The sequence below is a fragment of the Podarcis melisellensis genome (genome assembly GCF_964234715.1).
Source record: "Podarcis melisellensis genome assembly, chromosome: 1".
Lineage (NCBI taxonomy): Eukaryota > Metazoa > Chordata > Lepidosauria > Squamata > Lacertidae > Podarcis > Podarcis melisellensis.
In genome coordinates, this window is record NC_138528.1 from 111,412,603 (window position 1) to 111,437,943 (window position 25,341).

The 25,341-nt window shown below is 44.7% G+C and overlaps 1 protein-coding gene across 2 annotated transcripts in view; it reads right to left on the reverse strand.

Moving 5' to 3' along the window:
* PPP1R1C (protein phosphatase 1 regulatory inhibitor subunit 1C) overlaps window positions 1-25,341 on the reverse strand; it is a 40,734-nt gene that overhangs the window by 13,598 nt on the left and 1,795 nt on the right. Inside the window, exons 2-4 of one of the 2 annotated variants that reach the window (XM_081899397.1) lie at window positions 22,984-23,041; window positions 6,343-6,383; window positions 3,408-3,479 (exon numbers count right to left, since the gene is read on the reverse strand). In XM_081899397.1, the coding sequence (XP_081755523.1) occupies window positions 3,408-3,479; window positions 6,343-6,383; window positions 22,984-23,041 (171 nt within the window). The remainder of the gene's footprint in view (window positions 1-3,407; window positions 3,480-6,342; window positions 6,384-22,983; window positions 23,042-25,341) is intronic. The other variant, XM_081899396.1, reaches the window with a different exon arrangement.

Genomic DNA, 25,341 nt, shown 5'->3' on the forward strand with positions numbered 1-25,341 from the left:
CCGAGCAACAGGAGCTCACCCCATTACGGGGATTTGAACCACCAACCTTCTGATCGGCAAGCCCTAGGCTCTGTGGTTTAACCCACAGCGCCACCAGCATCCCATAATGTCACAAGGATGCTCTTTAATACCTTTGAGAGACTAAGCTGCTGTGGAGGATGACAAATGAAGAGATAGATGAATGAAGCAAGATGGCATTCCTCTGCCATCTCCCTAATCTGAGCTTGTATAAGGGAGGAAAGGCTTGCAAAAATGCATATATAAGCTAAAATGCATACAGAGAGAGAAACAGAACATGACAGATTTGTGCCTCCTTCAGTTTTTAGTGAATGCTGGCTTTGCAACACTTTGTCCCTTTAGCCACTAAATGTGGCTAAAAACCCAACGACTGCAGCCACTGACAAGTTATGTTGACTCTACATGACAGTCCAATTAGAATCTCCCGCTTTAAACTTTAGTGTTGCCATAGCCAATCCAGCTCAAATATTGACAGGGATAACCCAACAAATGGGCTTAAACGCTGAATAATTTCCCCATGAGTAAAACCAGTATCGTCCCAGCGCACTCCTCAGGGGTAAAGGAATCCCCACTAAGGAGTAGCAGCCAACAAGGCTATTGCCCTTCCACCTTGACTGCTTTTCCCCCTGGGTAAATCTGGAAACCTCAGGCTCAGCAGCCAAGTGTGGCCCTCAAGGGCCTTGGGATCTCTTCCCCAGGCCAGGCCCTCTTCCCAGCCATGTTTTGCACCTTTGCTTGAGTGTTTCTGCCTGGCTGGCATGTGTCTTTGAGCTCTGTTTGTGCTTCTTGCTTGACGAGATGGAGGCTAAAGAGTAACATGTGTGGAAACTGGCTTACTGCACAAAAGGTAAAATTCACATAAATATATGTGAATCTTACATTTTGTACAGTAGGCCCATGATTGCCAATCTTCCACTGCCTTGTGGGTTATCTTCTGGAGAAGAAAAGGCTAAAGAGTACAGTGGCATAGCGTGGGTTGCCAGAGCTTGTAGCAAGGCAAGTATTGCGCCCCCTCTACAGTGGAAACCCCCCCCCAAACACACAAATGTATACCCCACACATTCCTCCATACAGGGGGCGGGTTGGCCAGTGGAGCCGGTGTTCTGCTGTCCAAGCTATGGGTGCTTTCTGAGGTGCAGCAGTGGCTCAGCAGCTTTGAGGGCTCAGGCCTTTTGTGCCCGGGGCAACCACCCCTGTGGCCCTCCCCACGCGATGCCACTGATGACCCTACACAAAATGGAGTGGAGTCTTTAAGACAATTGGATGGCCTCCTTCCAGCAACTCCTGCAGCCAAGCTGGTGTCAAACCAGGGGTGCCACCTTGAATAGAACATTGGGAGTGGGCCTGTGACGTTAACATATGAGAGTGCTGGAGGTGAAATAGTTAAACAGGTTACCCAATCAGAACCCAGGGGGTGGAGTCAGAGGGACTATAAAACCAGCTCTGGGAGGAGCAAAGGGAGGAGTTCGTTGGGAGTTGGGTGGTTGGAGCGGGAGTGAATTGGGATAGAGTCAGTGGGTAGGTTGAGTTAGTGTAGCAAAATAAGCTGAGTCAGGAACAGTTAGGAGCTAGGAAGACAAGTAAATATCTGAAAGGTGGTTTAGTGAATGAGAGCAGGTAGCGGACGTTATAGGTCTGGATAGGCACCCCATGATTGTAATTGACTGAGACCGTTTATGAAACCACACACTTGTTAAACTGCAATAAATAAACAGAAGTTTATGTTCCAACTTAACCCTGACTGGACTCAGTATTTTACCAGAGAGGGCCTGGGTTGTGGCAGCAAGAAATAAAGTGGTGGCACAGGGATCAATAGACGGTGAAACGTCTGGGGACCCTGTGTGATTGCCACAGGGGCAAGTAAGCCCTGCCCTGCATAATCAATCACTTGACATGGTGCATGGAACCATTTGAATGTCAATGCTCATCAACTTGGAGGGGCAGCCCTCTCAAATATTTTATTGGGGGGAATGGAGACCCCTTGGCCCCTTCGAGCTGGCTCCTATGTGCCAAACGTATTGCTCTGCTTTCCTTTGGACCACATCCGTGAGGCTGGTGTGTGTGTGTATGTGTGTGTGTTGTCATCTGGGGAGCCCAGGATCTCCATTAAGACTGCCCAGGCTTGCGCCCCAGGCAGGTCACCTTGGTGTTGCTAACGCAGCGGTTTGACTTCACCCCTGGATGTGCACTCCATTGTCTCTCAAGACAGACAGATGCCAACAATCTTGCCTCTGGTCCCTCCCCTGCTGGAAGAATGCCCAGAAGGGAAAGTGCTGAGAAACGTTTCTCTCCTGCCTTAGTTCATGAACAAATCTTCAGCTCCCTCTGGGGTTAATGTAGGGAAGTTTGTGCATTGCCTAAGACTACCAGATCTTCCCAGCATGCTGTTCCACATCAATCCATTCAGGTGCATTTCAAACATCTGAGACAGTGCTGGAAAGTGCATCCCTGATCGATTCCCCTTGGCCACGTTCAGGTGATCTGGGCGTGCTTTACAGACAGCAGGTTTTATCCCTGGCTCTGCACCAACGCATCACAGTTTGCTCGTTCAGTTGGCCCCATGTCTGTGTTTAATGGAGGGTTATCTGATAAGTGACCAGAACACAGGGGAAATGCTCCTGTGATGAGCAAATTCAAATCAAGAAGCGTCAGGATTCCCAATCTGCGATTTTGCTTACCACACGACGGAGGCTCTTCAAATGGGGAGAGTGTCTCCCAACATCCATTAAGCGCAGAAATATAAGCCTCACAAGGATCCTGTGCCAAACGGCTCTCTCGGCTGCTGTCTGCCTTGCTCTGGAGATAGCTCTGCAATCAATAGCACTCGCATTGATTTTTCCAGTGCGCTGCATTCCAGTAAAACACACATACATAGCTGAGTAAGCCATTTCCTGCTAGAAGGGCGAGTGGATGGTGACTTGGAAAAAGTGCACAGGAAGGAAATTTGCTTTTTTGGGGAGAGGGAATTTATGCTGTCAGTCCCACACTAGCATGATATTGATGTCGTAGAAAAGCTATATTGCAATATTTAAGCAGAGAGGAAACATTGCATAGAGTCTGGAGGGTCCGCTTTTTTGTGGCAGAGGATTTAGAATAGGGATTGGGTGCTGAATATGGCCCCCAGGTCTTCCTTTATGGCTCTCAGAACTCTCCTCAAGTAATCCCCCCCTGCAGATACAAGTGAAAGAGCAGTGTGCTGACAGTCTTTCAAAGGAGTTAGAGAAGCTGCAAGGTGTGTGGATCATGGCCATGAGTCTTTTCCACTCCATGTCATTATAAAGTTATTCTGTTAATGAGAGCCCAAGCTAGGAGTTGCTGTTTAGTTTTTGGGTTTTGAGAGACGTCATGAACAACAAAATAGACATTATTAGCATGGCAAGAAACAGTACCTGCACAGTACCTTTCATGGCAGGAGGGGTATAGACGCTCTGCTTCCTCTGTTTGGGAGAAGCATTCTGTGTCTAAGGATAGAAAAGAACGACGTTTCAACAAAACTAAGAGCAAAGCAATAAAGTCAGACAATAAACTAGAGACATTTCTTCCTATTTGCAGCTTTCTCATGGTACCCTGAATGCTTTATATTTATGGCTTAGTTACTAATATTGTTTTTTGACACCGCGTATTGATCCTGTATAGACAACTATCTTAGGTCTGAGCTCTTTAATTAAAAGGGTACATTTGAAGCAAAAAGTACAGAGAGAGAGAGAGATTTTGTGGGAACTGCTCTGAAATAGGATGATAGGATGATCACCCATTCAAAGTGAGAGTGCTGCTGATCTAAGAAGCATGTTTCACTCTCGATTGGCTTGGTGGTGTCATCATCACATAGTCAACTATTATAGGGTTCTGACGACATATTTATTTTGTGATCTCCAGTTGGCTAGGATCATTCTTCCCAGGAAAAAGAAGACCAAGTTTAAATAAATTTTATGGGCTAGACATTGTCAAACTACAGTTGTTCCACCTGTTTCTGAATGGTTAAGGAAAATAACGGATATTACTCAAAAGGGGGAGGGAGAATGAAATTATATGAAGATGAAATGTGGAGCCTAAAATATAGCTTGGAATTTTGAAGGGAAATGAATTGTTTTCAACTCTTGATTATGTACCACATTTTATAGTCCATTACTTATTTTTTATGTTGCAGATAATCATTAATTTAAAAACCCTGACTACACTAGAAAAACATACCATTGAATGATGTCAGTCTTGCAGCATTCTAAAAGGTCTGCAAAGTTCACCCTCCTGTACTCCAGCACAGTGAAATTGTAGAAGTTAGTACTATATTTAAATCTTCACTTAAAAAGCTTTACTCCATTTCCCTAGAGGATTAGATCTAGTACGTAAGAAGTATATTTTTAACATACCTAGTCTAATAAATGAAGATTCAGTAGCTATGTAAGTTGGCCTATAATATTTAAAGTGGTTCATAATAGTTTAAGGTAATGGATGGAAAGATGATATTTATGAATAAATTATTGGGTACATTCAGAGAGTGCTAATTATATTTATTGCGTGATGGGATGTTGATGCTCTTCACTGAATGCTTTTAAATGTTTGGAGCTAAATCTGAAGGGGGGAAAAATCAATAGTGTTCATTGCTATTTAAAGCAATGCTGGTTTGTCTGAAACTTCAGTGAAAATGAGAGAGATTCAGGTCATGGAGAAGGAGCACGCAAAGGTGGAAAATAATCTCATCTCTGATTATGTTGGATATAATTTCCCTTATTTCCAAAGTTCAGATGCAAATGTAGATAGGAAGCCAAAAATGGCACCATAAGAGGGAGATATCAGAAGCCTTGAGGAAACCCCAAGGTTTGTGCAAATGAAATAAATCTACGGTATTTCCCCCCCCCCCCCAATCTAATAGGAGGGATGCTAAAAATAGCCCAGTGAGGACTGGGCATGCAGAGCGGCCATAACACTGACTGATGGAGGAGGGGAATGGAAAACTGTTGGGAAAACACTGCAAGGGAGCCCTCCATGCTGCAACATATGGTTGCAGTTCCTTCTTGCTTTAAGTCTGAGTTTACACATTTAATATGAAACAAGTGATACTGAGCTCAGAGGGACTCATAGTGTTAGAAAATACAATTAAGAGCACAGCTTTCCCACATATCTGATGGTTGTATTAAGAATTGGGGAATGCTTCACTCTTATATCCAAAAAGGTATGAATGTGTAATAATCCTCTGCTGACAAAGAGCCCACAGCTCCATGTTTTGCTATTCTGAGTCTGCCATGTGAATGCAAGTTCAAGGCAAGAACTCATGCAGAGAGGCAGGCAGCCTTCTTTGAAGATAGGTATCTGCATCAGACTCCTGCCAACCTAGCAGTTCGAAAGGACATCAAAGTGCAAGTAGATAAATAGGTACCACTCTGGCGGGAAGGTAAACGGCGTTTCCATGCGCTGCTCTGGTTCGCCAGAAGCGGCTTAGTCATGCTGGCCACATGACCCGGAAGCTGTACGTCAGCTCCCTCGGCCAATAAAGTGAGATGAACGCCGCAACCCCAGAGTCGGTCACGACTGGACCTAATGGTCAGGGGTCCCTTTACCTATCTGCATCAGGAGTGAGTGAATGGGCCAGTCACCAGGTGAAATGAATCATTCCCAAAGGAGACTGAAGCAGCCAGTTTAAGAGCAGTGAGTTGTTAATGCTGCAATCCTATACACACTTACTTGAGAGTAAGTTCCACTGGATTTAATAGGCCTTACTTCTTGTAGATTGCTCTGTCACAGACTTAACAGAGCATAGCATTTTGGACCAGTGCCTGCAATTATTTTAATTAATATATTTTTGATTCACTTTCATAGTTCTCTCTCTACACACCAGTTCATCCCTGAAGGAGCATCTTCACTCCCATCATTCAACCCAGACACTGAGGTCCCGCTCCGAGGGCCTTCTAGCAGGTCCCTCACTGCAAGAAGTGAGGTTACAGGGAACCGGGCAGAGGGCCTTCTTGGTAGTGGCACCCGCCCTGTGGAACGCCCTCCCATCAGATGTCAGGGAAATAAACAACTATCTGACTTTTAGATGACATCTGAAGGCCGCCCTGTTTAGGGAAGTTTTTAATGTTTGATGTTTTATCGTGTTTTTAATATTCTGTTGGGAGCTGCCCAGAGTGACTGGGGAAAACTGCCAGATGGGCAGGGTGTAAATAATAAAATAATTGTTGTTGTTGTTGTTGTTGTTGTTGCTGTTACTACACAATTTAGGAAGTCTTGCTCAAGTCCACTGCAGCATAATCATATGAATAAAATAACATGTTTCTGAATGATTGTTAGACAGCAATTTATCAATTTCTTAAAGCATAATGAACTTACATCATCTTGGGAGTTGTTGTTCATTCTCTTCTCATCTATTTCTATAAGACAGAAAAATACAATTAGGAGACTGCCAAGCTCCTATTTTCTAGACATAGCCCAACATGATAAGATACAGGAATTTAATACTGACATAATCATTGTTGGCTGTGGCCTGCCAAAAGAGCCTTTAGTTATACTGCTTGGGTATCTTAAACGAGATGTACCTCAAAAATATATTGAGATGAATACTCATTTATTAATGGCAGCCTGCCTGGAATGGGGTGGTAGGAGAGAGTGGGGAGCTGACCTTCCCAGAATAGGGGGGGGGGGGGGAGGATACAGCCTATATGGCTAAACTGATAAATATAGTAAGGACAAAAGAAGGCAGTCGATAACAGGTTTGTCAAGAAATTGAGTTTATTGATAGTTGCTTACTACAGAAAAAGTCTTGAAGTGAATTATAAAAAATTAAGAGACAAAAGAACAACATAAAAGTCAAAAATTACAGTAAAACCACTGCCATCAGCCACAACATAGAAAAGCAAGCTTCTTCCCCCACCCCAAATGAGTGACAAATTGTTATGAAGGTGTAGAAATGTGAGAGACCAAAAAAACCCCCACTCCTCCTTCATTGCTCAAGACATAAGTTTCACAATGAATGAAAGCTGAAATGAATGGGCCCTGTTCACACCAAGTTTCCATTGGTTCAGAAATGAATGGAACTCTCCATCCCACCCCCTACAAATAATTATGAATGGTCATCATTGGCAATTTTTATGAAATGCTGCTTATTATATTATGCAAAATGTTTTAACCTGGAATACTCATTAAATTACAGTAAAAGTAGCCATATCTGCTACCTCAGAAGAATCCCTAACCATCACCACGATTCTTGCTCTGAGCAGACTTAGAAGCTCTCGGCGAAACAGGATACAGTAAATGTGAGACCAATACTCTTTCTCTCTTACTCACAAACACACAGCCTTAAGTGAAAATATTCATCTCATTAAACATTGGCTCAGTAGTTTATCACACTCTCTTCTCAAATTATTGAGTGTGTCTTCTTTTGTTTTCACCTATCAAAGGAAACTTTGCCACAGAGGTGAATGTAATTACATATAATCACCAATGAAAAAGGTCAGGATTGGGTCTATAAAGCATTAGCAAGGGGTCCCTGTAAACCATAAAAGATCCTCTTATTGCAAAGGGGTAGCTAGAGGCTTTTTTTCATTATTACCCCTGTGCTGAGAAGGGACGAAGAACCTGATATTTCCGCAGCTTTTTACATACTAATCCACATCTAAATCATTGGTTAATCCTTTAGGGAACTTTAATGATGAGAACAGAAGAAGAAGTATGATTAATAACAGCAAAACATACACACACAGCACTGTAATATAAGAGGGAAAATGCTATCTCTCTGCCCATTCTTCCCCACCAGCCCCAATATTATGGCTCAGTATTGGGTCTAAAGTCTAGCTGAGACTTGGCACACCAAGTTGATGGCATTGATTTATGGAGGAAACAATCACATCTCAAATCTTTTCTCATAGTAGCTTTCAAAAATGGCTTTGATTCTGTTTTGGAACTAGGCTGATACCTCAAACATAGCCTCTTTTAAATTGTTTGGAAGGAAATCTGAAAAAGTTGAATGCCCTTTTTGAACAAAAGGTTACTAAAAAGACCTCAAAGTATAGCCAGCAAGTTTTCAGTTGATAAGCCTGGGAGTGAGGGAGGGGAACCAATCAAATCATCATCATAAACAACAACAACAAAAGAGATAACAGTATAACCACATGGATTTCTATGCTTTTCTCTTTTTTTACATAGGCAATAATCTAAAAAAAGAGCCTTAATTAAACCATGGACATGAAAGCTGTGGCTCTCCAGGTGCTAATGGACAACACTGCCACCAACTCTACAGGGCCGAGTCCTCGGCTCCTTCAATATTTGTGGGGAGTGGGCCCAGCCCCCTCAATGTTGAGGGGGTGGAGGAGGCCGAGCACGGTGTGGCTTCAGTGGTCGGATCCTTCTGAGCGCAAGAAGAAGAAGAGTTTGGATTTGATATCCTGCTTTATCACTACCCGAAGGAGTCTCAAAGCGGCTAACATTCTCCTTTCCCTTCCTCCCCCACAACAAACACTCTGTGAGGTGAGTGAGGCTGAGAGACTTCAGAGAAGCGTAACTAGCCCAAGGTCACCCAGCAGCTGCATGCGGAGGAGCAGGAATGCGAACCCGGTTCACCAGATTACGAGTCTACCGCTCTTAACCACTACACCACACTGGCGAGAAAGGAGGAGCTGCTGGTCACTGAAACCATGACATGCTGGGCTCCACGCTTGGCCTCCTCCTGGTGATGCAACATGCGTATGACATCACACACACAATGCGCTCCAGGCCCCCTCAATCTTGGGCACGAGTCGGCGCCTCTGTTGGACAACGGCCTCCATCTTCCCTGACAATTTGCCGCGAGGGCTGAGCCTGATGGGAACTGGAGTCAAGCAATATCTGGAAGGTCACAAGTTCTCCATCCCTGATCCGAGTCAGTACCAGACCGAAGGCATCACCAGGGTCTATTAGTGAACCACTGGCTACATTCAAAAGAACCAACTGATGCCTCCTGGTCAGGGCTGGTCCCCTCATAAAGCAAGGTGAGGTGACTGCCTCAGGAAGCAGGATTACAGGAGCAGCAGAACTGGCATTGTTGGCCACCCTAGGCCACCCTTCCATCTGGCCAATTTTCCTTGTCACCTTTGAAAAGAGAGAAGCTGGAGTTGTCTGGAGACCATTCCTCCAAAAGCTACATTTTCCTGAATTCCTGGTGAAGGGGGATTGATTGTTAAAACACTCTGGGAATCGATTGTAGCTTTCTAAGCGAAGCAGAGGTCTCCTAACAACTCTCAGCACTCCTGACGCGATCACACCTGGTAGGAAATTCTTACCTATTTATATTAAAAAGTCCTATAGCATTCTGCAAAAATAAGCAAGAATATTGATTTTGGTAAACAAGTCACTCTCTTCTCAACAGCATTCCGTATTTGTGGAGCTACTCTGTGCCTCTGTAGAGATATTGCTTTACCTCATGATAAGAGGGACTCAGAAGATAACAGAAGCAGTCTAGGTGCTTATCAGTCCCTGGCACCAAAGCCTTTAGGACTATTGTAACAGGAAACTATCTGTATTGAAAATGATGTGTAAATAATTCCCTGGAATAGAGGAAGCTTGTTTCTATGGTGCTGCTCTGAATGGAGCGACGATCAGAGAAAGGATACAAGGTTCAGTTATGAAATTATTGAGCGCACTTTCAGATTTCTCCATTTACAAAAGCACTCTGACACACCCAGAGACAATCAAAACCAATCTGTTGTTTAGAGGCTACAACACTGCAGCCTGTGGGAGAGATTTATGCCAGAGATGAATACACTGAAAGTATGAATTTCACCCGTTTTTGAACCAATGCACTGAGTCAGATGCAAAGTGCAGAACCATGAGATTGATTTTCATCACAGAAAAACAAATAAAACAAAGCAGGCTGCAATCCTACAGCCTGCAGAGGTTCAACAAAATGTCCCTGAGGCCTAAGTGCTAATAGGAGATGTTGTTCCTTGAACACATCTTTCTCACACAAACAGTGACACTTCAGATAGGATACAAGGTCCATGTTGTTTGGAGCATTTCCTTGTTGAAAAAAGAATTCATATTTTTAAAGAAATAAATAAATACAGTAGTACCTCAGGTTAAGAACTTAAATCATTCTGGAGGTCTATTCACCTAAAACTGTTTTTAACCTGAGGTAACATTTTAGCTAATGGGGCCTCCTGCTGCTGCCGGTGCACAATTTCTGTTCTCATCCTGAGGTAAAGTTCTTAACCCGAGGTACTATTTCTGGGTTAGCGGTGAGGAGATTTCACCCCTCCCATATCCAAGAATCTGCTGGTGTGCTCTGCTGATTCTCCAGAGAGGAGGGGAGGTTTCTGCTCTCTCCTTATTCCACTCCAGCCTCACATCAAAGTGTTGGAGAGAGAGACACTGAGTGTTAGAGAGAGATCGTGTGTATAGATAAGGTTGCTGCTAAGAGCAACTGCAGACACTCAGTGCAGTTCAGAATTTTCGTTTAGACCTCCTTTAGCTCTGTATATAGTTGTGTATTATAGTTGTTGATAGAATAAAGAAGATATTCTACAGAGCTGCTCTCCGAGTCGTTTATGCTCTGCCATACTCTGCTATACTCTGCTGTGCGACAACTGTCTTCTTGTGGAAGTGAATCCGGTGCTCACAATTCTAAGCTGTGAGTCCACAGCACTTCGACCTGTTCCTGTCCAGAAGGTGGTCTCTGGAAGTGCCACCCAGCTCTGCTAGCCCAGTCGGGGCTGAGTGGATGAGTCCAGTTGGTGACACTGGCTCAAGGGCGATGCTGACAAGCGGAGTCTGTAACCTGAAGCATCTGTAACCCAAGGTACGACTGTAAATAAATACATATTTCATACAGAACAGCAGAATTTGTCCTTTTGACCCCAGGCCCCCCAGGCTGGAAGGCAGGACCATTACATATTTTAAACCTGTAGATTCTATCCGAATTTTTATCCATCCAAAGGGACCGTTCAGACGTCTCTCCCCATACGCAGGGTCAAGCCTACCATTAGGCTGAGTGAGGCAGTTCCTTCGGGCAGTAGCTGCTGAGGGGTGGCAGCGAAGTGCTGGAAAGCACAGAGGCGAAATTGTGTGTGAGGAAGGTGAGCCTGTGACCTGGATTCAGGAACTAAAGCATTTACCATCACAAAAGAATGGCCAGACCGCTCAGGTAATGCAAGCAGTGACCATTATCAGGTATTCTGGCAGACAGGATTTCTGCTGTAGACCACCTCCTTCTGTGATGTATGTATGATGTTTTTGGGTGGTGGTCTTGGGCTATAGGGTGGGCAATTTCAAAAGTCTATCTAAGGGCTTGCGCACCATTGTTCAGAGTTCTCCTCCCTCCTGCGTGTGGTGAGTGGGGACCCTGTGGCAACAGTTCCTTAAATAAAGATCAGGCTTACTAGCCGCTTTGCTTCTCAATATACTCCAGTTGGCCTCTGTTATTTTCTCCTACCGATAGGGAAGCCACTTAAGGACTCTATATGGGCTATAGAATACCCCATAAGGGAAAGGGAGCAGTTTTTCTTATAGCAATACCATGATGCTCCCAGCCTAGCTTCATTTTGGCACACAAAGCAGTGACCCAAACAAGTTTGCATATAAAGGGTGTCAGGTTCAAACCTAGTGAAAAGACTTCAGGAAACAAGACTGGGAGAGTTCTTTGCCTGAGACTTAGGGGAGCCAGTGTCTGGCCTCAGTGGCTTGTCTCAGCAACGGAGACTCCCTTATCTTCTTTCTTCTATAAACACCCTTTTAATAACATTTGCTTTATAAATGAAAGGAAATGTGTTAACTAGTAGCTAAATATTAATGCCTCGGGTGGACATTTCCATTGTGCTTCATTTCATGTCGATGACGTCATGGTATAATGTCCCCACAACTGATCTTATCTTCTGCAAAGTCTCGTAAAGATAAAGAAGTTATAGGGAGTATAAATTGCAGCTAACGCACCAATTAGAAGCGCTCCGGCTTCCACGATCAATAAACCACCCACTGGGTAATTAAATTTAACAAAATAAATCAGCTAGCCAGAGAAAGGGAAAACAAAGTGAGATCGCTGAGATGAAGCTCTGATGTTGAGATGTGAGATACATCCCCTCCCTGCTCTGTTTTGGAATCAACGACTCTCAAATACAAACCACATTCAGACCTTACAAGTTTCTGCTTCTGAGAGTTCCTTCTTTCCTACATTAACCCCTGCAAGAGCAAAGCCTTCAAAATTATATTCCTGACAAATTAAATCTACTAGTACATCTTGAATGAAAACACCCACATACTGTTCTCTGTTGCTATAGCTAGTAAGAACTATTCTAGCCTCTCCTAGGAAATATTGACATTACAGGGACTCAAGGAAGTGATTTTCTACTGTCGTCATACACACAAAGGATACATGATTGATGATCCATTTACAAAGACCACATGTACAGGGGGTTTTTTGTAGGGGGGGGAGGGGAAATGGAGCAGAAAATGGGCAGAACCACTATTGCCCCTGACGACTGCCTTGGAGTTTTTAAGAAAATGATGGTGTTTGTTTCTATGGGTCCTGGAAGGGAAAAGGTATGTATAGGTTTCTTGATTTACTTTTGATACGGAAGGGGGGGGCATGTCTTCTTCACCTTCTTCTTCGCTACAATATATCAATTTATTTCCAATTGTCAATGTCAAAAGGGACTAAAATCTATAAAATTCATAGAAAATCAACATGCCAATTTGCCCAATTTCTCTAGGACTCCATCACACATCCCCTGTCCTCCATAATCCCTCAAGCAAGGTGTCAAGACCCTAATCCTGTCAAATCACTCTGCCAAACCTTTCCTCCAGGCAATGCCAGGTGGCAGACTATGCATACATGGACCATTGTCTTTCCATCACCGGCACTCAGGAAGCGCTTATCTGCGCATATCTCCAGCTCTGCATATTCCCCCCTCCCTCCTCCATATGTTAATCCGGTGTAACCCAACCTCTCATTAATGTATTCATGATGTAATCTGTGTAACCCAACCTTTCCTTAATATATTCATGATGTAACTGGGATGTATTTTGCACTGTATTCTGGGACATGGAGGGAGTTTCAAAAGTTCATGTCACCCCTTTCTCGGGGTTCAATCTTGTCTTGAACCTGTTGCGCAATAAACTTGGATCTTCTGCAGTTTGCTCCTGTGCCCGGCTGAGCTCATTTTCTTCCGCAGGGACCCGCGGACTTAGTCTGACGAGCTGGGTGGCAGGGTAGCTCCGCACCTAGATTTTAGCCGTAACACTTTCTAATGGAGCTTATATATCCATGAATGGTCTAAACTTAAATTCTAAACTAGGGATTAGGGAACCTCAGGTTGGGTTGGGGGCAAATGCAGCTCACCAAGTCTCCAAGGACCTTAATGTCACAGACTGGTTGGATGCAGAGGAATGATGGAAGAAACCAGCTAGGGAGCCCCCAAGGGAAGAAGGCTCAGAGCCAGGGGACTGGTGATGGAACAACAACGAGTGGTCAGGAGAAGAGGGAGAAGACTGGGAAGAGGAGGTGTCAGAAGCTGAAAAGGGAACAGGGCTTAGTGAGCAGGAAGAGGCTGTGGCAGAGAGCAGTCCAGAATCAGAGGCAGAAGCTGAAGCAGGAGAGGAGGGAGGCCGAGAGGCAGAGATCAGGCCGGCTGGGGAAGAGGCACAGATGTCTCTCACTCCTGCTGCAACAAGCTGCCCTCCCCCTGGTCTCCAACAACCAGGAGAGGCATGAAGAGGGCGAAAAATTAGCTTCACACAGGTGCAGTCTCAGATTGTTTGAGGAAAACCCTGGAGAGGACGATACTTAGGCAACTGTGGGAAGGCAAGCAACTGCTCCATGGGGACAAGACCTGCTGGAGATGAGTTGCTGTGCTCATTCATCCTGACACTCCTGTGCCCTGCTTTTGCTACTATAGAGTTACCTCCAACTTGCTTGGTGTGATTTGCTGTTGGTTTGCTCGGTTCACCTTCCCACAACACACCCTTTCCCCAGCTGCATCACCTGCTGACCTTGCACCAAGCCCTCCTTGGGTGTTTTTACCTGACTGGAATGTGTCCTGATAATGCCTCTTGCCTGCCTCAACAGATAGAGAGGGTTGTGTGAGTGTGTAGAAACTAGCCCATCGTACAGAGATAACATTTGCATCTCTTCCTCTGCCTCATTTTCCCTATGGCCCTGTCCACCGCAAGGCACATTGTCCCCCAGAAAGTTGCTCAGACGGGAATGTGACTGTCAGGGTGAAAAAGGTTCCTGGCTTCTAGTCTAAATGAACTGAATGGTGTAGAATCTCCTTGGTAACAATATCTGCAGCTTTGGCATTTTGTATATGCACCACACATGTCAGCAAGAATTAGAAGACCGTCAACAGAGCGTGGGAACTTATCAACAGACTGTGAGTGGAGAAAGTAGGAAGGGTTGCTAATCACATCAGAAGCCTTACAGATATGTTGAGAAAGGGGGTTAAAAGTGAAAATTTAAAGTTTTGTCAAGCTGGCATGATGAAGTCTGTAAATATTAAAATGCAGGAAGTAATGCATAAGGATTCTGCAACCAGCATAAATTCAGAATTTGTTTTTATTTTTAAAAAAGCAACTATCTCTGGTGGAAAAGATGCTGTGTGCCAGATTCCCTGCACCAGAGGTTTTCAACCTTTTTGAGTCCACGGCTCCCTTAAGCAACTATATTCTCTCTGCAGCACCCCTGTGGGGCTCAGGAGTCCAGTTATGTCACCCCTTGCCAGCAGAGCGGGCAGCTTCTCACCCTTTTTCAAATGCCCTCCCTTGTGGAATGTTCCCTCAGCCTCCTCTCCTTAGGAGTTTTTTGGGCAGCTGCTGCTGCCGTCCCTGGTCTCTGAGCTGCCCCCCTTTGCCCCAAAGAGAGGTGCCTCCCAGCTGCATCATTCGCCTGCGGAGCGTATAGACAGGGCTGCTGCAACAAACAGCCATGCAAGCCTCTGGGAGGCAGAGATGCAAGAGGGCATCAGAGGAGGGAGGGGAAGAAAAAGGGACAGAGACCAGTGTTGCCCACAGCACTCCTGACCATCACTGAAGGCACCCCAGGGTGCCACGGTACACTGGTTGAAAACCACTGCCTTGCACCATATACAGTGGGAGTGTCACAAAACAGACACAAACTGCTGTTAGCAGCAAGAATGGCAACAACTACGCACTGGCACTGCCCACTGAAAGGATTGGCTGCAACCTGGTATGTTAAAATTTGGAACCAACTCATAAAGTTAAGATGTGTCTGAGGACACACGGAGTATCAGATCAGCTTAAAAATACTTGGGAGTGGTTCTTTAACTCTGCAGATATGATAACGTCTGCTACATTATACAGTGGTACCTCGGGTTACATACGCTTCAGGTTACATGCGCTTCAGGTTACAGACTCCGCTAACCCAGAAATATTACCTTGGGTTAAGAATTTTGCTTCAGGATGAGAACAGAAATTGTGCAGTGGTGGCCCAGCGGCAGCGGGAGGCCCCATTAGATAAAGTGGTGCTTCAGGTTAAGAACAGACCTCCAGAATGAATTAAGTACGTAACCAGAGGTACCACTGTAACACTGTTGAATTATTAGCCTATTGTACTGTAAATGGTAAAATACATTGTTTGTTGGATTCCTGCCTCCCCACCCCACTGCTGTTTCTGCCATAGATTTTGCCCCACCACCAGCCAGCTCTGATATGTGATATTTGACAGATGCCAATCAATGCTGGATGCCGCTACCATAATATGAGGAACATACATGTGTGAATCAGCCCTGGGGGTTGTGCACATCCATCATTCACAATAAACAAATCTGTACCAGCATTTCCAGGTACGCACTCTGATTCAGTTTCATATCATTTAATCAAATATTTCCCACACAGAGAGAGATACGATAGATTATAAGCCCTGAAATCAAGTTAAAATTAAACTTAAAAGTCAAATAAACAAACAGTGAACTGCAAAAATTGTATAGTACTGTAACAGGGAGAGAAACAGTCATGTAGTTTTCTTCACATACAACCAGTATGTGGCTGTTGTTTTTAACTGATGTGTGGCTTTGCCCAGAGATTTTATGTCTAAGCCATAAGTACAAATTTGAAACTGAAAGCATCTGTTTTTGGTTTTCGCTAGCGACCGCCCTGCTCTGCCAAAAGATGCAGCTCTGCTCTCTTGAAAATGAAGCTTGAAGTTACGTGATACATCTTTCTAAATAACAACCCTCGCCACCATCCAGGGTTCTAAGAGTGCTTTTCAGAAATGCCACATAGGAAAGATTTTAAATATCACAGCCAGATGGTGATATTAAGACATAATTTAGAAAAAGGCTTTCCTCCCATTCTTTCTACGCCATTGTCCTCTGTGGTTGCAGCCGACCAGTTTGGGACCTGATCATGACTGTAGCCAAGTCCGGGGCAGGGAGGGCCTACTGCTCCCCCCCAAAAAAATCCATAAAAATCAATAAAAATACATAACTAACTGAGGTTCTGCCTCCCCTAACAAAAGGCCTGTCCCGCCCCCCCAAAAAAAATCCTGGCTACGCCCATGGACCTTATTACTTCCCAGATGAGCCAAAATGCATCTAGGCTCCCTGCTGCTCTCTGGCTTCCTGTGACTACAATCCCAGCTGCTTGCTACAGAGGATCCCAACAAGCTGGATTTCAGTGACCTGAATATAACTGATCTGTAGAAAGGACTTGATGAACTGAAAATAGAGATGATGTACATACTTTTGTAACCCAAGAAAATCTTCAATTAAAATTGTGTGTGTGTGTGTGTGTGTTTTCCATCTGCAAATCTTCTATTGTAAAATAAAATGCACTTGTGTGTGTGTTTAAGAGTAAATGTGAGTGTTCTTAACTTTCCAGAAGGAACATCTTCCTTGTGCTTGTTTCTAAGATTGCCGTATAGTGAGCCTTAGAAAAAAGTGTCAACACAAACAGATTAGTCATAAACTCTGCCTGTGTTGCAATGCTTTTCCCACATCTGTTCTCGATAAAAATTTGCTTCAGCACAGAAAAACTTTCCTAACAATGGAAATAATATTTTGGGGAAGAACCAAGGGGATATCCAGAAAACACCTGTTATATTTCAGACAGCTGATCTTTGGGATTTCTTGGAATTGTCTTAGGTGCTATTTTTGAAATTCCATTCCTTGGAGCAGGGAGGGGACGAACAAATAGTTTCCTGTGGGATCAAGGAGTCCTGGTCTTTCCTTGTCCCTGGAAACGGAATAAGCATTGCTAGATGGAAACGATCCCTTTTTAAATGATTTGTCTCTCTTACACAGGGAGGCTTGGGCACTTATTTTTTCATTGTGGCAACCTCACTCTTAACATTGTGGTATAGGCTGCATTCCTAACCCCCATGTGTACCTAGGAGTAAAGTCCCATTGAATTCAACAGGACTGACTTTTGAGTAGACATGATTCAAATAGCACTGTTAGAGGCTAACTAAAGCTCCAATGGCCAAAGTGTCCCATGAGCAAAGTTCTGTTGGAATGCTCCAGAAGCCGAAGGGGAGGTGGCATTTTCCCCTTGTCCCTGCAGCCCCGCTGCCCATCAGCAATGTTCTCCAGAAGGTTGGTGGCCCTCCAAGGCAACATGGAAAGTGCTAGGGGTTGCAGGGGAAAGGGGAGATCAAATGTTGCTCCACTGTTGTCTTCCAGTGGGAACCTAGTTCCCCCCCATCTTTCCTCTGCGCCCATCATAGAAATGAAGTGGACTGCTAAAGGAAGAAAGCCCCCTTCCACCATAGAAAGGAATGGGCCATAGCTTAATGGTAGCGCATCTGCTTTGCATGCAGGAGGTCCCTGGTTCAATCCTCAACATGGACAGATGCTGCTATTCAATAGGCACAATATTGAGCTGGATGTAATAATGGTCTGACTCAGTACAAGGCAGCTTCCTATGGTCCTAGAAATGCAGCTCTTCTGCCAGGCCCCAGCAGCAAGCTAATAAAATTCAAGGGAGGCTAGTAACTTTGTGTGACCTTGTTCTCAAATCTGGGAGAAAATACTACAGTCATACCTCTTGTTACGTTAGCTTCAGGTTACGTCTTTTCAGGTTGCATCCCGCGGTGACCTGGAAGTACCGGAAAGGGTTACTTCCAGGTTTCGCCGCTCGCGCAGATGCGCAAAATGATGTCACACGCATGCGCAGAAGCTGCGAATCCATAGCTGTCAACTTACAGCTTTGAAAATAAGGGACCAGCAGCCTCAAAAATAAGGGCTCAGCAGCCAAAATAAGGGATTTTGCTTAGCTCATACAGAAATCCACCACTGATGGAGCCATGCTGCTTTGGCTGCCACTGACTGTGTTTTGCAGAGGGTTGGACTAAATGATCCTAAGGGTTGCCACCCGTCTCCTCACAACGCGCCCCTGAGGGGGGAAAGGAAGAGACAGAGACGCGGCAGCTCGTGTGCGCGCGCTCTCGTGTGGTGGAGAATCCTGAGCCGCTGCTTCCCTCCCGAGTTGGGCAAACATGAAACCCGGGAAATTTAAGGGACATCATCAATAAGGGACAGCAGCGGGACACAGCGCTGGGATAAGGAAGTTTCCCGCCAAATAAGGGACGGTTGACAGCTATGCGAATCGCGACCTGCATTCTCTTCAGGTTGTGAATGGGACTCCGGAACGGATCCCATTCTCAGCCAGAGGTACAACTGTATTCCTCTTCATCAGGTCAACAGCCAAACACACACAACACACACACACACACATGGAGAGAGAGAGAGAGAGAGATGAGGCATAGTAGAAAATAAATAAATAACAAGACTTCCAAATATTGTTTGACAGCCTTGTATCTCAGGGTGAGGGAAATGTTTTAGATGGGGGACCACATTCCACATTCCACTTGGAAGGTCCCTTGAGGCTCTAAAGAGAGATACAAGCACTCAAAATAAAAATAAAAAACCCATTCTCGGCTAGGTGAGTGAGTCGTCTGACTCAGTATGAAACCACTCATTGTATCCTACAATCAGCAGTACTCAGTTGTACCAAGGTGACGCCAGACTGTCCCTAATTTGCGGAAAGGAACCAAGTGCATACCAAAACGTCTGGTTCCTGCAATTCAAGTGGATTAAAAAGCTCTGCGCCCTAGTGCAACAAACCCATTTAAGAAGAAGAAGAGTTTGGATTTGATATCCCACTTTATCACTATCCGAAGGAGTCTAAAAGCGGCTAACATTCTCCTTTCCCTTCCTCCCCCACAACAAACACTCTGTGAGGTGAGTGGGTCTGAGAGACTTCAAAGAAGTGTGACTAGCCCAAGGTCACCCAGCAGCTGCATGTGGAGGAGCGGAGATGCGAACCCGGTTCCCCAGATTACGAGTCCACTGCTCTTAACCACTATACCACACCACACTGGCTCTCCAGAGAACCTGAACTTTTTGGAGTTAGGAAAGTGAGGGGGGGGGGGATGCACTGAAAATTGTTGGAAGGATGAATGAAAGGCATGCAAACACCAGCAAGCAAATCAGAATGAATGCTGGAAGAATGGTCATGGCCATATAAGTTCCCCTCAAACTAATCAAACTGAATGCTCAATAAAGATGAGACATAGTGTGACCACCACTAAGGTTTGCACAAACAAATGAGGATGAATGCTCAATAAGTAGGTCTTCTGGAGGAACCCTCCCTTCCCCACTTTTGCAGGGAAGGGAAGCCGCCAATTGCAAAGTTCCGATACGGGCAGCATCACTGCAGATGCTTTCCCCCTGAATATTTAACTCTTTCTTTACACTCATTCCCTCCTATAAATATTTCCACTTAGAAAGCGCCACAGCTGATTGCATATTCCATGGCAAATAATTGGGCCCATCATGCCTTGTCATTTAGCCATTTTTAAAGTGCAGAGGGAAACCTTCCAATCAATGTTTCGCCAGCACACTGAGCACATTTCTCGAAGCCAAATCCACTGCCGGTCTCTAAATCATTTAGTGCGCTCTGATGTTGGGCGACTCCTTGGAAGCAAAGGTGGAGGAAATCAGGCAGGCTGCTCTGATCACTTCTGAGAAACTGCCATTAGATAAAAGATTATTTAGCTGGGGGCAACTGCTCTGCTCTCCATGCAGCCTTGGAAGAGGCTTGCTTGCTGATGATGATGTCAAGAATAATAGATTCCTATTACTCTTGGGAGGAATGAAGTGCTTCTGGACACAACTCCCCAAATCCAAACGTTTAACAGAGCATGTGTGGTCTGGTAGGGTGGCAGAGCTTCTGCTGGAAGGGAAGAGAGGGTCAAATGTGATGTTCTGCTTGTGCCTCTGCTTCTATCCTCCTTCCAAACAAACAGTGAAGCAGAGCCCCATCCACTCCTCCTACAGGAAAACTTTGCTTTAGATGGCCCTAAAGTTGTATGGCTCCCAGCAGTTTTTCAGAACTCACTGGGAATCCCCTACACATGTGTACACTTCAAAAATTCTCATAAGGGATGGGGCACGTAGATGGAAGGCAAAATGCTTCTGAAAATATTTGATTGAGAGCTTGAGAAATATTTGCTTGGGCATAAATACTTGAGAGAAAGAATTGGCAAAAACCAGATAGGCACTTTCCCTCAGAACTCATGGTCCAAATGAGTCACGTCGGTCATTGTTCTGAACCCGAGTTGATCAGAACAAACTTCTGCTGTAATGTTGGAGCCACAAACTCACAAACTCCTCTTCTCTTCCATACATAAACTGGGCAATTTCAAAAATTGCAGTCTTCCACTTTGGCGAAGAGCAAGATGCAACCTCACATTACTTGGTCTGATGTCATGCGAGCACACCACTCATGTGAGCAGAGTTTATGCATCTGAGAATTTATGTCCTATCTGGCTGATGTGTATGCATTAAGCAGGGCATCTTGGGGGAATCAGCCACCACTCACGGCAACCTGGTTGCATACTGAGTTGTGTGCAGACCAATGCTGCTGTGCATCCTTTCTCTCTCTCTCTTCCTATCACTGCCCTGTTAAAGCAGAGAAGCAGCCTCACTTGTATAAATAAGATTTCTTCTGGCAAATGAAGACCATTTGTTTCAAAGTGAAGACAATTAAAATGTCCTGTTGTTTTGTTGTTCACCTAATATGAAACATTGCTTACTGCCTATGCAAGAACAACTGGGCGGGGTGGAGGAGGAACCCCTCTGTAGTCTAATATTGCTTAATGGATATGAAATGCTGCAATGCTTTTACAGAAAATGGAAAAGGAGCATCAGTAACAGAGAGGGGGTGGGTACTTTTCAAATGGCTTTTAAATGGTCAGCGGTGGACATTGATTGGGAAACCTGTCGATGGCATTACTTTGAGCACCCATTAACAGTGTGTGGAACTAAATTTGGATTGTCCACAAGCTGCTGCATGCCACAGATGGAAAGTGCCATGCAGTAACACATTAAAGGCCGCTCTACATTATAGCTTCAGGCAGAGCTATCAGCAAATGCAGACATCAAACTCCTAAATAGAAAGCTGAAGCATGAGCCTGTTTGTTTTGTAAAGTCTCATTTGTTCATCTTTAGATATGTGATACTTCGTCATATGCTCCAGCAATGTTTTCAGGGCTTCATCTGTAGGTGGGCATTTTTGAAATGAGTTGCAGTATTCCGTCATTACTGTTATCTTTCAACTTTAGGGGTGAGTGAGATTGGAATGGAGTACCTTGCAAAAGGGCATGGCTGGCAGGCAGGCTGGCTGACTGGCTAGAACCCAGAAGGGGAAGTCTCTACACTACAACAACTCCTTGCAGGTCTCACTCGTACCATCATCCTTCTTAAAGTGCAGCATCTGAATAGCATTTGAAATGCTTCACATACATTCTCCAGTTGTAATCCTTACATGAAATAATGTAAAAAACAACAACCCAAGAGCAGTAAAAGCAGGAATGGTGGTGGACAAGAGTTTGGCTAAAGACAGGATGAAAGTGGATAGTTTGACTTCCTCTGTGGAAGAGCCAGCTCCTCTATCCCATTGGTAGCCAAAGTAGCACCCACTTCCAGATGTTTTGGACTACAAGGCTCATCACACAACTTCCTGACCATTGACAATGCTGCCTGAGGCTGATGGGAGTTACAATCCAAATTATCTGCGTGGCCCCATGGTTTGCCACCCCTGATCTAAGGCTTCCATGGTTTTGAGCCTCAGTTGCTAGCCATTACTTGTCCTTCCCTGCTATAAGGATGGAATGAACAACAAAAGTTGACTAGTAAGCTTCAGGCACTGAGTGGTCACATGGAGTAAGGCAGCCTTGAAGGTATGAGATCCCAAGCCATGCAAGACTTTTTATAGGGTACCACCAGCACCCTAAATTGTGTCAAAAGATGAAGTGCTAATCGAAGTAACAGGTTAGCTAGCTAATCTAAGTAACAGCGGAACAGGGTGAATTCATACATGTCTCTCTCAGCCCTTGTTAGGAGACATGCATTCCAGGGAGTTGGATTCCTTTGGGTCCTTTCCAAATCTGCAGTTCCATGTTGCCATGTGTTAGTCTTCTGCTGCTGTTGATGCTTTTGAGTCCTCTTCATACGATGGAAAGAGCCTGGCAAGACTGCTCCCCTGATGTTCAGGTGCCAGGCTAGGATCCATGGACAACCCTGTCCCCACTTGGAGCAAACACATTGCATTGTGTGACTCCTCTGCAAAAATGCCCATGGGATGGGGATTTGGAGAGCCCTCAGGCATGGCACCTTCAACCTTGTAGAATCTGCACATGGAAACTAAGATCTTCTTAGGTACTCTGTGCAAAGTGGACATGGTGGCATTGTTATGTAGGTCCTCTGCAGGTTCTGGAAAATGCCCAACGTTGCACCTCCCTGGAACCAGCCCTATGTAGGACCTCAGAGTTGATTTCCCTCTGGTGTCCACAAGCAGTGGGGTGGAGAAGCACAAGAGAGGTGCTGCTTTTCATGCCCCCCTTAGTGAGCTCATCATGCGCCCGTAGTTTGCCATAGTGCTGTAATTGTTTTTCAGTTTCTAATGCCCACCCCCTCGCCCAATAGAATTATTCAATATAGTCATATTGTGCTGATACCCCAGGACTTAGAAGTTGCAGGATTCACTTACCAGGAGGCGAATCAGTCATAATTACTAATGATGCTGGCGTGGGCCTTCTTTTCCTGATCTGCGGAAAATATAGGTTCAAGCAGATTTATTAAATGATGGCCACATCCCTCAATCTAGAATACTAGTACAAACTGCCAAACTATTTGTACCTAACATAGGGAAGCCAAAAATCATTCAAACTATTGGGTTGCAGATGATCAAAAATAGAACACTTCCCATGTCTGGTCATTCTTTCCATTTCTGAAAGCTAATACGCCCATTTTGAATTTGCATTGATGCAGTTACCAGCAAATTGCTAAGTTTCCCCCTCTTTATGCCTTTTCCATTTGCTTCATTAGGCTGGAATTGAAATCTGTAAAGACTGCAATGGGCATGGTCCGATGACCAGGCTGCTTTAATCAAAGAGGATATAGGTCAAGGAATCTCTGGAAGCAGATGAAAATCTGGAGTCTTGTGCTGCTTCCAGCACAGCCAGTTCCTCATCCCAAATGTGCAGCCCCGAATCCTCAGGAAATCCTAAGGTGCACTTTCAGTTTGTGCTTCTGCCTCACCTATGGAACAACAAGGCTTGAGTCAGGCCTGTCCATTAAATCTCAGCCTAATGATAACAGACCTTCCAAGTGTCCCTATTTTCCAGGGACAGTCCCGGATTTACAGAAGTGGTCCCAGTTTCTGATTTGATCCCAGAATGTTCCGCCTTTCCTTAGGACATCCCTATTTTCACCGGAGAAATGTTGGAGGGTATGGAGTTATGCAACGTCCGAGTCAAGGAGATAAGTAATGACACAACCTTTAGAAGACATCTGAAGGCAGCCCTGTATAGGGAAGATTATTTAATGTTTAATGTTTTATTATGTTTTTATATATGTTGGAAGCAGCCCAGAGTGGCTGGGGCAACCCAGTCAGATGGGCAAGGTATGATGATGATCATGATGGAATAGGATGTCTCTATTTTCATCAGAGAAATGTTGGAGGATATGCAATAATGTCTGTTCCACAAACCCAAACATTGATATTGGTACAATAGAAAATGTTGAAATATTTTATTTTATATTGAATGACCTAAAGCTCTTATATAATGGGACAAGATGTGTACTTGGAGCTTATCTCTGGAAACACAATACAATTATAGGCATTTGGCACACAGAAATGTGATGTGAGGATTTTAAAAGCCTGTACCATGAGCACAACAGGGAGTGGGAATAAGAAGGTGTATCAGACTTTTCTTCATCCCTCATCCTGTGTGACAAACTGCTTTAGATACGGAGGGATGTTTCAAAATCAGTTTGTGATTGTGGCATGGGAGGTCCAGAGTTTTTTAAAAGGTGGTGGGGTGGGGGGTCAGAATTCTACTAGTCAAGGATGAATCCCTTGCAACTTGGGATTCCAGCCTGCAATGACACTGGAACAGGGAACCAGCATGCTCTTCCACTAGCATCCGCATGGCCTCCCTATTTTCAGCATTCCTTTGCCACTGGAGAAAGGCTATTGGTAGGTAATGAAGATAGTGATTTATTTCATCATCTCTTCTGCTATCAGAGATCATTTGGGGATACTTTACGGCAGGGTTTCCCAAACTTGGGTCTCCAGCTGTTTTGGGACTACATCTCCCATCATCCCTAGCTAGCAGGACCAGTGGGGATGTTGGGAGTTGTAGTTCAAAAACAGGTGGAGACCCAAGTTTGAGAAATCCTGCTTTAGTGGAAACTCAGGCCCTTGGCCTACTTAATAATACAGTAATAATAATAGTAGTAGTAGTAGTAATAATAATAATAATAATAATAATAATAATAATAATAATAATAATAATTTATTATTTGTACCCCGCCCATCTGGCTGGGTTTCCCCAGCCACTCTGGGCAGCTTCCAACAAAGATGAAAGATACACTAAAATGTCACATATTAAAAACTTCCCTGAACAGGGCTGCCTTCAGATGTCTTCTGAATGTCAGGTAGATATTTATCACTTTGACATCTGATGGGAGGGTGTTCCACAGGGCGGGCGCCACTACCGAGAAGGCCCTCTGCCTCGTTCCCTGTAACTTGGCCTCTCGCAGTGAGGGAACCGCCAGAAGGCCCTCGGAGCTGGACCTCAGTGTCCAGGCAGAATGATGGGGAAGGAGACGCTCCTTCAGATATACTGGACCGAGGCCGTTTAGGGCTTTAAAGGTCAGCACTTTCTTGGCTGCAGCCTGCAAAAATGGATGAATAGTAAGCACACGGAGAGTGTTGGGGTGGCAAAGAAAGAATGCACTATATAAAATCCTGCCATCACCCATTTTCGGCTTTTGGCTCCACCCAACGTTGCTTACAGCCCCCAAATATATTTTCCCATGGGTCAGTAGGAAAAAGTTCCCC